Source organism: Sceloporus occidentalis, unplaced genomic scaffold (assembly GCF_023333645.1).
Source record: "Sceloporus occidentalis isolate IW3139 unplaced genomic scaffold, rSceOcc1.0.p SCAF_1, whole genome shotgun sequence".
In the NCBI taxonomy this organism is placed as follows: Eukaryota; Metazoa; Chordata; class Lepidosauria; order Squamata; family Phrynosomatidae; genus Sceloporus; species Sceloporus occidentalis.
In genome coordinates this window covers 5,074,380-5,087,181 of record NW_028316981.1, presented here as the reverse complement: position 1 = coordinate 5,087,181, position 12,802 = coordinate 5,074,380, and the positions used below count along the sequence as shown (strand labels likewise).

General features: G+C 47.9%; 1 protein-coding gene across 1 annotated transcript in view; it reads right to left on the bottom strand.

The window, feature by feature from the left end:
* The window catches only part of LOC149320456 (major histocompatibility complex class I-related protein 1-like), a 24,095-nt gene extending 11,293 nt beyond the window's left edge, over positions 1-12,802 (bottom strand). Inside the window, exon 1 of the mRNA XM_089501985.1 lies at positions 12,663-12,802. Coding sequence (XP_089358111.1) covers positions 12,663-12,762 — 100 coding nt within the window. The 5' untranslated portion in view covers positions 12,763-12,802. The remainder of the gene's footprint in view (positions 1-12,662) is intronic.

The following is a 12,802-nucleotide window of genomic DNA, read 5'->3' as shown; positions in this document are numbered from 1 at the left end:
ATCTAGGAGTCCTAGTAGACCACAAATTGAACATGAATCAACAGTGTGATGCAGCCGCTAAAAAGGCCAATGAGATTCTAGGCTGCATCAACAGAACTATAGAGTCTAGATCAAAGGAAGTAATAGTGCCACTGTATTCTGCATTGGTCAGGCTTCACCTGGAATACTGTATCCAGTTCTGGGAACCCCAATTCAAACAGGATGTTGAGGACCTGGAGCCCGTCCAGAGGAGGGCAACTAAAACGGTGAAGGGTCTGGAAACCATAAAGCCCCATGAGGAGCATTTGGACATGTTCCAGTTTCTCAATAGCCTTTTTGAATTGTGGTGCCCAGAACTGGATACAATATTTCAGGTGGGGCCTGACCAAAGCAAAATAGAGTGGCACTATTACTTCCCTTGATCTAGACACTATAGTTCTGTTGACGCAGCCTAAAATTGCATTGGCCTTTTTAGCTGCTGCATCACACTGTTGACTCATGTTCAACTTGTGGTCTACTAGGACTCCTAGATGCCTTTCACATGTAGAGAGAGAGAAGGTTTCACTCTTTAACTGTCGTGATTGGCTTACCATCTCCCCCCGCCCTTCACCCTCCAAAAATCAGAAGTATGGTTCCCAATAAAAGAAATGGGTGAAACCTTCATCCTAAATTAATGTGGTTCTGACTGTTTACCTATAGCCCCCTTCAGTGCTGTGTCTTTTGACAAAGTGGAGTGGATCCAGTGTTTGTTTGTTTATTATTAAGAGAGCCTTTCTGACTGAAGAGCGGGGTATAAATATAGTAAATACTGTAAATAAATAAAATATTACACTTGTCCCTCCACGTTAGCTGGGGTTAGGGGCACAGGACCCCTGCAGATGTGGGAAAACCTCAAATAACAAAAACCATACGTTTTTACCCAAGAGAACGCCTTTCTAGGAAGATCATCTAGGTCTTCCAGTGGAACTTGTGGCCGACATCTGCCAGACATTGACCACAGAATTGCACTTGAGGAGCTACAAATGCCTACACAAACACAAAAGTGTGATACCTTTATTGGGGCAGCCAAAATGTTGCAAGCTTTTGAAGCTCCACTGGCTTCTTTATCATTTTTAAATGATTATGTTAGTCACAGGCTTGCATTTTCTCAGGAGGTGTTTCATCTTCCGAGGAAGTACTGTACACTGGTACCCCGGGATACGAAAGGACCGGGTTACGAAATTTTCGGGATACGAAAAACGCGGCTTGGAAAAAACTGTCCCGGGTTACGAAAGATTCTTCGGGTTACGCAATTCTTTTCGGCGCGAAATTCAAATGATGCAAAGTGCAGCGATAGGCTTTCCAGGGATTTAAAGGGCTAACGGCTAACCCAGGGGGCTGGGTTAGGGGTTAGCTTTGGCGCGATTTTTGAATTTCGTTAGCAGCAGTGATTGGCTTGCGAAATCAAGCCAATCAATTGCATTGGCTAACGAAATTGGGGGGGGGTGGCTTGCCTTGAGAAATAAAAGCCGGCTTCCATTGATCTGCCCCCTTTGTCTGGCCCTGCGGACTGGTGACAAAGAGTCTCTTTGGAGCTCTAGTCTTGGTTGCGGTTCAGACTTTTCCTAGCTTTCTGCCTTGGGACTTTTGGACTTTTTCTGGCTTTGCCATATCTTCGGATCAAGACCGGCCATCAGCAATTTCTCTACCGGTAGGTTGATGGATTTTTACCTTCTTCTTGTGGGGTGGGGTGGGCTGAGACAGTGTGACCATGCTTTTGCTCTGGGGTGCTGGGGTGCTGTTTATTTTTTTTATATTTTTTTAATTTTTTTTTAATTTTTATTTTTTTTATTTTTATTTTTTTGGTGTTTTCAAAGTGTGGATTGTGGGTTTTGCTACTGGCATGTTCAGATTTGTGGATGATGGGCTAGAGCTGCTGGGTTGCATTTTTGGGTTTTTTTTGCTGTTTGGGTAACATGCTCTGATGTGTGGATGATGGGTTAGAGCTGCTGGGTTGCTTTTTTTGGGGTTTTTTGCTGTTTGGGTAACATGCTCTGAGGTGTGGATGATGGCCTAGAGCTGCTGGGTTGCTTTTTTTGGGGTTTTTTGCTGTTTGGGTAACATGCTCTGATGTGTGGATGATGGGTTAGAGCTGCTGGGTTGCTTTTTTTGGGGTTTTTTGCTGTTTGGGTAACATGCTCTGAGGTGTGGATGATGGGTTAGAGCTGCTGGGTTGCTTTTTTTGGGGTTTTTTGCTGTTTGGGTAACATGCTCTGATGTGTGGATGATGGGTTAGAGCTGCTGGGTTGCTTTTTTTGGGGTTTTTTGCTGTTTGGGTAACATGCTCTGATGTGTGGATGATGGCCTAGAGCTGCTGGGTTGCTTTTTTTGGGGTTTTTTGCTGTTTGGGTAACATGCTCTGATGTGTGGATGATGGGTTAGAGCTGCTGGGTTGCTTTTTTTGGGGTTTTTTGCTGTTTGGGTAACATGCTCTGAGGTGTGGATGATGGGTTAGAGCTGCTGGGTTGCTTTTTTTGGGGTTTTTTGCTGTTTGGGTAACATGCTCTGAGGTGTGGATGATGGGTTAGAGCTGCTGGGTTGCTTTTTTTGGGGTTTTTTGCTGTTTGGGTAACATGCTCTGAGGTGTGGATGATGGGTTAGAGCTGCTGGGTTGCTTTTTTTGGGGTTTTTTGCTGTTTGGGTAACATGCTCTGAGGTGTGGATGATGGGTTAGAGCTGCTGGGTTGCTTTTTTTGGGGTTTTTTGCTGTTTGGGTAACATGCTCTGATGTGTGGATGATGGCCTAGAGCTGCTGGGTTGCTTTTTTTGGGGTTTTTTGCTGTTTGGGTAACATGCTCTGATGTGTGGATGATGGGTTAGAGCTGCTGGGTTGCTTTTTTTGGGGTTTTTTGCTGTTTGGGTAACATGCTCTGAGGTGTGGATGATGGGTTAGAGCTGCTGGGTTGCTTTTTTTGGGGTTTTTTGCTGTTTGGGTAACATGCTCTGATGTGTGGATGATGGGTTAGAGCTGCTGGGTTGCTTTTTTTGGGGTTTTTTGCTGTTTGGGTAACATGCTCTGAGGTGTGGATGATGGGTTAGAGCTGCTGGGTTGCTTTTTTTGGGGTTTTTTGCTGTTTGGGTAACATGCTCTGAGGTGTGGATGATGGCCTAGAGCTGCTGGGTTGCTTTTTTTGGGGTTTTTTGCTGTTTGGGTAACATGCTCTGATGTGTGGATGATGGGTTAGAGCTGCTGGGTTGCTTTTTTTGGGGTTTTTTGCTGTTTGGGTAACATGCTCTGAGGTGTGGATGATGGGTTAGAGCTGCTGGGTTGCTTTTTTTGGGGTTTTTTGCTGTTTGGGTAACATGCTCTGAGGTGTGGATGATGGGTTAGAGCTGCTGGGTTGCTTTTTTTGGGGTTTTTTGCTGTTTGGGTAACATGCTCTGATGTGTGGATGATGGCCTAGAGCTCCTGGGTTGCTTTTTTTGGGGTTTTTTGCTGTTTGGGTAACATGCTCTGAGGTGTGGATGATGGCCTAGAGCTGCTGGGTTGCTTTTTTTGGGGTTTTTTGCTGTTTGGGTAACATGCTCTGATGTGTGGATGATGGGTTAGAGCTGCTGGGTTGCTTTTTTTGGGGTTTTTTGCTGTTTGGGTAACATGCTCTGAGGTGTGGATGATGGCCTAGAGCTGCTGGGTTGCTTTTTTTGGGGTTTTTTGCTGTTTGGGTAACATGCTCTGATGTGTGGATGATGGGTTAGAGCTGCTGGGTTGCTTTTTTTGGGGTTTTTTGCTGTTTGGGTAACATGCTCTGAGGTGTGGATGATGGGTTAGAGCTGCTGGGTTGCTTTTTTTGGGGTTTTTTGCTGTTTGGGTAACATGCTCTGATGTGTGGATGATGGGTTAGAGCTGCTGGGTTGCTTTTTTTGGGGTTTTTTGCTGTTTGGGTAACATGCTCTGATGTGTGGATGATGGCCTAGAGCTGCTGGGTTGCTTTTTTTGGGGTTTTTTGCTGTTTGGGTAACATGCTCTGATGTGTGGATGATGGGTTAGAGCTGCTGGGTTGCTTTTTTTGGGGTTTTTTGCTGTTTGGGTAACATGCTCTGAGGTGTGGATGATGGGTTAGAGCTGCTGGGTTGCTTTTTTTGGGGTTTTTTGCTGTTTGGGTAACATGCTCTGAGGTGTGGATGATGGGTTAGAGCTGCTGGGTTGCTTTTTTTGGGGTTTTTTGCTGTTTGGGTAACATGCTCTGAGGTGTGGATGATGGGTTAGAGCTGCTGGGTTGCTTTTTTTGGGGTTTTTTGCTGTTTGGGTAACATGCTCTGAGGTGTGGATGATGGGTTAGAGCTGCTGGGTTGCTTTTTTTGGGGTTTTTTGCTGTTTGGGTAACATGCTCTGATGTGTGGATGATGGCCTAGAGCTGCTGGGTTGCTTTTTTTGGGGTTTTTTGCTGTTTGGGTAACATGCTCTGATGTGTGGATGATGGGTTAGAGCTGCTGGGTTGCTTTTTTTGGGGTTTTTTGCTGTTTGGGTAACATGCTCTGAGGTGTGGATGATGGGTTAGAGCTGCTGGGTTGCTTTTTTTGGGGTTTTTTGCTGTTTGGGTAACATGCTCTGATGTGTGGATGATGGGTTAGAGCTGCTGGGTTGCTTTTTTTGGGGTTTTTTGCTGTTTGGGTAACATGCTCTGAGGTGTGGATGATGGGTTAGAGCTGCTGGGTTGCTTTTTTTGGGGTTTTTTGCTGTTTGGGTAACATGCTCTGAGGTGTGGATGATGGCCTAGAGCTGCTGGGTTGCTTTTTTTGGGGTTTTTTGCTGTTTGGGTAACATGCTCTGATGTGTGGATGATGGGTTAGAGCTGCTGGGTTGCTTTTTTTGGGGTTTTTTGCTGTTTGGGTAACATGCTCTGAGGTGTGGATGATGGGTTAGAGCTGCTGGGTTGCTTTTTTTGGGGTTTTTTGCTGTTTGGGTAACATGCTCTGAGGTGTGGATGATGGGTTAGAGCTGCTGGGTTGCTTTTTTTGGGGTTTTTTGCTGTTTGGGTAACATGCTCTGAGGTGTGGATGATGGGTTAGAGCTGCTGGGTTGCTTTTTTTGGGGTTTTTTGCTGTTTGGGTAACATGCTCTGAGGTGTGGATGATGGGTTAGAGCTGCTGGGTTGCTTTTTTGGGTTTTTTTGCTGTTTGGGTAACATGCTCTGAGGTGTGGATGATGGGTTAGAGCTGCTGGGTTGCTTTTTTTGGGGTTTTTTGCTGTTTGGGTAACATGCTCTGAGGTGTGGATGATGGGTTAGAGCTGCTGGGTTGCTTTTTTTGGGGTTTTTTGCTGTTTGGATAACATGCTCTGAGGTGTGGATGATGGGTTAGAGCTGCTGGGTTGCTTTTTTTGGGGTTTTTTGCTGTTTGGGTAACATGCTCTGATGTGTGGATGATGGCCTAGAGCTGCTGGGTTGCTTTTTTTGGGGTTTTTTGCTGTTTGGGTAACATGCTCTGATGTGTGGATGATGGGTTAGAGCTGCTGGGTTGCTTTTTTTGGGGTTTTTTGCTGTTTGGGTAACATGCTCTGATGTGTGGATGATGGGTTAGAGCTGCTGGGTTGCTTTTTTTGGGGTTTTTTGCTGTTTGGGTAACATGCTCTGAGGTGTGGATGATGGGTTAGAGCTGCTGGGTTGCTTTTTTTGGGGTTTTTTGCTGTTTGGGTAACATGCTCTGATGTGTGGATGATGGGTTAGAGCTGCTGGGTTGCTTTTTTTGGGGTTTTTTGCTGTTTGGGTAACATGCTCTGAGGTGTGGATGATGGGTTAGAGCTGCTGGGTTGCTTTTTTTGGGGTTTTTTGCTGTTTGGGTAACATGCTCTGAGGTGTGGATGATGGGTTAGAGCTGCTGGGTTGCTTTTTTTGGGGTTTTTTGCTGTTTGGGTAACATGCTCTGAGGTGTGGATGATGGGTTAGAGCTGCTGGGTTGCTTTTTTTGGGGTTTTTTGCTGTTTGGGTAACATGCTCTGATGTGTGGATGATGGGTTAGAGCTGCTGGGTTGCTTTTTTTGGGGTTTTTTGCTGTTTGGGTAACATGCTCTGATGTGTGGATGATGGGTTAGAGCTGCTGGGTTGCTTTTTGGGGGTTTTTTGCTGTTTGGGTAACATGCTCTGATGTGTGGATGATGGCCTAGAGCTGCTGGGTTGCTTTTTTTGGGGTTTTTTGCTGTTTGGGTAACATGCTCTGATGTGTGGATGATGGGTTAGAGCTGCTGGGTTGCTTTTTTTGGGGTTTTTTGCTGTTTGGGTAACATGCTCTGATGTGTGGATGATGGCCTAGAGCTGCTGGGTTGCTTTTTTTGGGGTTTTTTGCTGTTAGTGTGGCATGCTCTGAATTGGGGATGATGGGCTTCATTTGCTGCTTTGATTTCTTCATGGCTGTGCTGTTTTCAAAGTGTGGTGTGAGACTTTTAACACTTTGGCTATGGTCACATGTGGCCAGAGACTCTCACCATAGGGTGGCATTTTCTTATTTGGGGTTTTTGGCCTTATGGGCTTGTGTTCTTGTGTGCTTTGGCCATGGCTGTGATGATTTGAGAGTGTGGGGTGGGACTTTTGCAAGTTTGGGCCAGAGAGTGTGACCATGGGGGTGGGGGTGGTTTCCAATTGTGGCTTTTGCTCAGTGCCTGTGCCTTTTGTCCTTTTTAGGCTTGAGCTACTGTACAGTATGGCTCCCAAGCCAAGCGGTGAGAAGAAGAAGAGGGCTCCCTTGTCCTTGGAGGACAAGAAGGACATCATCGCCAAGCACGAGAGGGGTGTGCGCTTGGTGGACATTGCCAAGGAGTATGGACGCAACCCATCGACGATTGGCACTGTCCTCAAGCAGAAGGAGGCCATCAGAGCTGTTGTGGCTCCAGCGAAAGGCGTGACGACCATCGCCAAGCAGAGGACACCGAAGCATGAGGAGATGGAGCGCCTGCTTCTCCTCTGGATCAAGGAAAAGGAGCGAGTCGGGGACACTGTGACCACCTCGGTCATCTGCGAGAAGGCCACCGCCATCTACGAAGACCTGGCCAGCAAGGAGGCAGGCGAAGGAACTTCTTCGCAGGAGGAGCCAGCCACCCCGGACTTCAAAGCATCACGTGGCTGGTTCGACAGGTTCAAGAGGAGGACCGGGATCCACTCTGTCGTCTGTCACGGCGAGGCGTCCAGCGCAGACCACCAGGCCGCTGAAGCATTCGTCGTCGCGTTCAAGGCCATGGTGGAGGAGGAAGGCTACGTCCCGCAGCAAGTCTTCAACTGCGACGAGACGGGCCTCTTCTGGAAGAAGATGCCTCGCCGCACCTACATCACCCAGGAGGAGAGGAGACAGCCAGGCCACAAGCCAATGAAGGACCGCTTCACACTTGCGTTGTGTGCCAATGCCAGCGGGGACTGTAAGGTCAAGCCCCTGTTGGTGTACCACTCCGAGAATCCCAGGGCGTTCAAGGCACACAACATCCAGAAGGACAGGTTGCCAGTGATGTGGCGCTCCAATGGCCGCGCATGGGTGACACGCCTCCTTTTCGTCGAGTGGATCAACAGTGTCTTCGCCCCGACAGTGAAGCGGTACCTGGAGGAAGAAGATTTGCCCCTGAAGTGCCTCCTCCTCTTGGACAATGCTCCTGCGCACCCGCATGGCCTGGAGAAGGACATCCTCGCGGAGTTCTCCTTCATCAAGGTCCAGTTTCTGCCACCCAACACGACCTCCCTCTTGCAACCCATGGACCAGCAGGTGATCGCCAACTTCAAGAAGCTGTACACCAAGCACCTCTTCAAGCGTTGCTTCGATGTGACCGAGAGCACACAGCTGACCCTTCGTGAGTTCTGGAAGCAGCATTTTGACATCGTGGTGTGCTTAAAGATGGTGGACTTGGCCTGGCAGGCGATCACCAGGCGCAACCTGATTGCTGCGTGGAGGAAGCTGTGGCCTGATGCTTCTTCCTTGGAAGGGTCACAGTCCGAGGGTGCTGAGCCAGGTGAAGAGGAAGAGGTGCACGAGATCGTCTCCATCGCAAGGTCCCTGGGACTCGACGTGGACAACGAGGACGTGGAGGAACTCATCGAGGAGCACAACGAGGACCTGACAACAGAGGACCTGAAGGCCTTGGCGGCGATGCAACACTCGGCCGTGGATGAAGACGTGCTCCATTTCGACAGGGGCCAGGAGGAGGAGGCTGCGGGGGCATCTCTGCCAACGGCAGAAATTAAAGACATTTTGCGGCAATTCCACAATGTGGCTTCCTTTGTGGAGAAGCACCACCCTGAGCAGGTGCTCACCAGCCATGCCATTGCCCATTTTGATAATGTCTGCCTTAGCCATTTTAAGAACCTGCTTAAGGGCCGGCAAAAGCAGACATCCTTGGACCAGTTCTTCCCTAGAGCGGGAGAACCGTCATCCAAGAAGGCAAAAGGTGACCCTTAAAAAAAAGGTGACCCTAAAAAAAAACACCAAATTCTTTTTAAAAAAATGGTTAACTTTGTTAAATTGGTGGCATTGGCTAAATTGGCTGAATTGGTTAAATTGCTTGAATTGGCTAAATTGGCTGAAGTGGTTAAATTGCTTGAATTGGATAAATTGGCTGAAGTGGTTAAATTGCTTGAATTGGCTGAAGTGGTTAAATTGCTTGAATTGGTTTAAATTTGGCTTTTTGGGCTGCCCCTCTCCTCCTCCTCCTCCTCCTGCCTCACTCCGAGATGCCAGGACCAGATGCCAAGACCAGCAAAGATAAGAAAAACACTTTTGTACTGTATGGTCATGGGTGTGATGATTTCAAAGTGTGAGATGTGTTTGGCCTTGATTTGATGTGGGCCAGAGAGTGTGACCATGGGGTTGCTTTTTTAGATTTGGGGTTGCTTTGGTCATGGCTATGATGATTTGAGAGCTCCTCCTCCTCCTTCTCCTGCCTCACTCTGATGCCAAGACCAGCAAAGATAAGAAAAACACTTTTTTTCTTTATCCTTTAGAATGGGCCTGACCATGGGGTGGCATGTTCAGATTTGGGGTTTCTGGCCTTTGAGTTTGGGTTCTGGGGTGGCATGGTCATGGGTGTGATGATTTCAAAGTGTGAGATGTGAGGTTTGCATGTTTGGCCTTGATTTGATGTGGGCCAGAGAGTGTGACCATGGGGTGGCATGTTCAGATTTGGGGTTTCTGGCCTTTGAGTTTGGGTTCTGGGGTGGCATGGTCATGGGTGTGATGATTTCAAAGTGTGAGATGTGAGGTTTGCATGTTTGGCCTTGATTTGATGTGGGCCAGAGAGTGTGACCATGGGGTGGCATGTTCAGATTTGGGGTTTCTGGCCTTTGAGTTTGGGTTCTGGGGTGGCATGGTCATGGGTGTGATGTTTTCAAAGTGTGGGCATCGATTTTTGCAAGTTTGGCCTTGATTTGATGTGGGCCAGAGAGTGTGACCATGGGGTGGCATGTTCAGATTTGGGGTTTCTGGCCTTTGAGTTTGGGTTCTGGGGTGGCATGGTCATGGGTGTGATGTTTTCAAAGTGTGAGATGTGAGGTTTGCATGTTTGGCCTTGATTTGATGTGGGCCAGAGAGTGTGACCATGGGGTGGCATGTTCAGATTTGGGGTTTCTGGCCTTTGAGTTTGGGTTCTGGGGTGGCATGGTCATGGGTGTGATGTTTTCAAAGTGTGAGATGTGAGGTTTGCATGTTTGGCCTTGATTTGATGTGGGCCAGAGAGTGTGACCATGGGGTGGCATGTTCAGATTTGGGGTTTCTGGCCTTTGAGTTTGGGTTCTGGGGTGGCATGGTCATGGGTGTGATGTTTTCAAAGTGTGGGCATCGATTTTTGCAAGTTTGGCCTTGATTTGATGTGGGCCAGAGAGTGTGACCATGGGGTGGCATGTTCAGATTTGGGGTTTCTGGCCTTTGAGTTTGGGTTCTGGGGTGGCATGGTCATGGGTGTGATGTTTTCAAAGTGTGAGATGTGAGGTTTGCATGTTTGGCCTTGATTTGATGTGGGCCAGAGAGTGTGACCATGGGGTGGCATGTTCAGATTTGGGGTTTCTGGCCTTTGAGTTTGGGTTCTGGGGTGGCATGGTCATGGGTGTGATGTTTTCAAAGTGTGAGATGTGAGGTTTGCATGTTTGGCCTTGATTTGATGTGGGCCAGAGAGTGTGACCATGGGGTGGCATGTTCAGATTTGGGGTTTCTGGCCTTTGAGTTTGGGTTCTGGGGTGGCATGGTCATGGGTGTGATGTTTTCAAAGTGTGGGCATCGATTTTTGCAAGTTTGGCCTTGATTTGATGTGGGCCAGAGAGTGTGACCATGGGGTGGCATGTTCAGATTTGGGGTTTCTGGCCTTTGAGTTTGGGTTCTGGGGTGGCATGGTCATGGCTGTGATGTTTTCAAAGTGTGGGCATCGATTTTTGCAAGTTTGGCCTTGATTTGATGTGGGCCAGAGAGTGTGACCATGGGGTGGCATGTTCAGATTTGGGGTTTCTGGCCTTTGAGTTTGGGTTCTGGGGTGGTTTGGTCATGGCTGTGATGTTTTCAAAGTGTGGGCATCGATTTTTGCAAGTTTGGCCTTGCTTTGATGTGGGCCAGACAGTGTGACTTTGGGGTGGCATTTTCAGATTTTGGGTTTCTGGCCTATGGGCTTGAGTTCTTGTGTGCTTTGGCCATGGCTGTGATGATTTGAGAGTGTGGGGTGGGACTTTTGCAAGTTTGGGCCAGAGAGTGTGACCATGGGGTTGCTTTTTTAGATTTGGGGTGCTTTGGTCATGGGTGTGATGATTTGAGAGCTCATCCTCCTCCTCCTGCCTGACTCTGAGATGCCAGAACCATCAAAGAGAGAAAAAAACTTTTTTTCTTTATCCTTTAGAAAGTTTAGAATGGACCTGTCAGTCATTGTTAAGATCATTAGAAAGTTTAGAATGGACCTGCCAGTCATTGTTAAGATCATTAGAAAGTTTAGAATGGACCTGCCAGTCATTGTTAAGCTCTTTAGTGCCTCAGGCAACTTTGTATTACATTGTATTGTAGGGTACTTAGCTTAATAGGCCTCTATTGTGACTTTGTTTTGACTTGCAGGTTCAGTCTGAGGTCATGGAACGCATTAGTTATTTTCAATGGGAAAAGCGTTTCGGGTTACGAAATTTTCGGCTTACGAAAGGAATAGCGGAACGAATTAATTTCGTAACCCGGGGTACCAGTGTATATCTTTGCAAAACAGTACCTCATCCTGCTGGCCATTTAGTACTGGGGGGAAAGGGTATCTAGAGTCCATGAGATAAAATTAGAATTCCATTAGCAATACAAAAATAGCGAGGACACCAAAATAGTTAGATTTCCCTTCATCAAGTACTGATTAGAATGAAGTCCATAGGCTGGAGCTCCTCTACAGTGCAGATGCACCCAGAGACTCTCTTGGCTTGTTTGGGGAGGGGGTCTTCTGTGCAGCTCTGGCATCAATTAGCCTTGAGGGGGACTTCTTGGACGAGTTGCTGTTCTTCAACATAAAGACTTCAACTTATGATGATCCTTTGAAAGAGAGATCTCCAAGTCACCCTGTCTTCAAGTCTTGCAAACTCCTGCAAGACTTGCAAACTCAAGTTGTTCAATCATTTCCTGAATACTTCCATCCGGAATGTGAAAAGAAGCTTGCTCTACAAGGGAGGGGCACTTTGGGGTGTACTTAATGTTTGTATTTCGAAACAGTGCTTGGCACACACTCAGTGCCTGGAGCTTGGTGACAGAGCTTGGTGAATGCGTGTGTTTTGCGTGAGTGTTTGGTGGGGGAGGCCTAGAGTTCTCTTCAGTGCTTCCTTAAGACTGCTGAACATGACTAGTGAGGGAGCTGGTGCAGTCAACTGCAACTGCGGTGGTATGTTTCTCTTCCTGCCGGAGGATGTGGGCAGCTACACTTGCACCGAGTGCAAGTTGGTGGCCCTGTTGGAAGAGAAGGTCCAGAAGCTAGAGTCCTAGTTATGTACACTTCAGCACCTTAGGGAGCAAGAGGGTTTTTTGGACAGAGCAGAATAGACTGTCCTGGATGAGGAGCACAAGGGAAGCATCTGGGAAGAGGTCAGTTCCCATGCATGGGAGGTAGGCAGTTGCAGGAGTATGATACATACAAGTAGGAGAACCAGGTTCTTGCAGCTGCCTTCCTTTGATCTAGACACTATACTTCAATTGATGCAGCCTAGAATTGAACTGGCCTGGAGAAGAGAAGGTTAAGAGGTGATATGATAGCCTTGTTTAAATACTTGAAGGGATGTCATATTGAGGAGGGAGCAAGCTTGTTTTCTGATGCTCCAGAAGAGACCAGGACCCAGAACAATGGATGCAAGCTGCAGGAAAAGAGATTCCACCTCAACATTGGGGGGAACTTCCTGACAGTAAGGGCTCTTCGACAGAGGAACACACTCCCTCGGAAAGTGATGGCGTCTTAGAATCATAGAATCGTAGAGTTGGAAGTCTGGATGACCATCTGTTGCTTTGACGGAGAGTTCCTGCATGGCAGAATGGAGTTGGACTGGATGGCCCTTGCCGTCTCTTCCAACTCTAGGATCCTATGGTTCTATGACACTCCAAACAGAGCCTCCCCTTCATCATCCCCTCCCCAGGGTCGACCCTAGGTAAGGGGTCTTAGTAAGCCCCATAAAGCAGAAAGACCCCACAAACCCCAAGAGCAGGGAAAGCAAGGAAAGCAGGGAAAGGAATAGACCACCACTCACCGTTTGCAGCCTGAGGAGAGGGACTAGGGGGAAGGGCCTCTCCAGAAGCCCCGAGGAGCAAGAGGGCGACCACCCCAAGGAGGCACAAGACCCTTCCCATGGAGCCCCTGTGCCCCCAAACTCCTCCAGCCTCCTTCCCT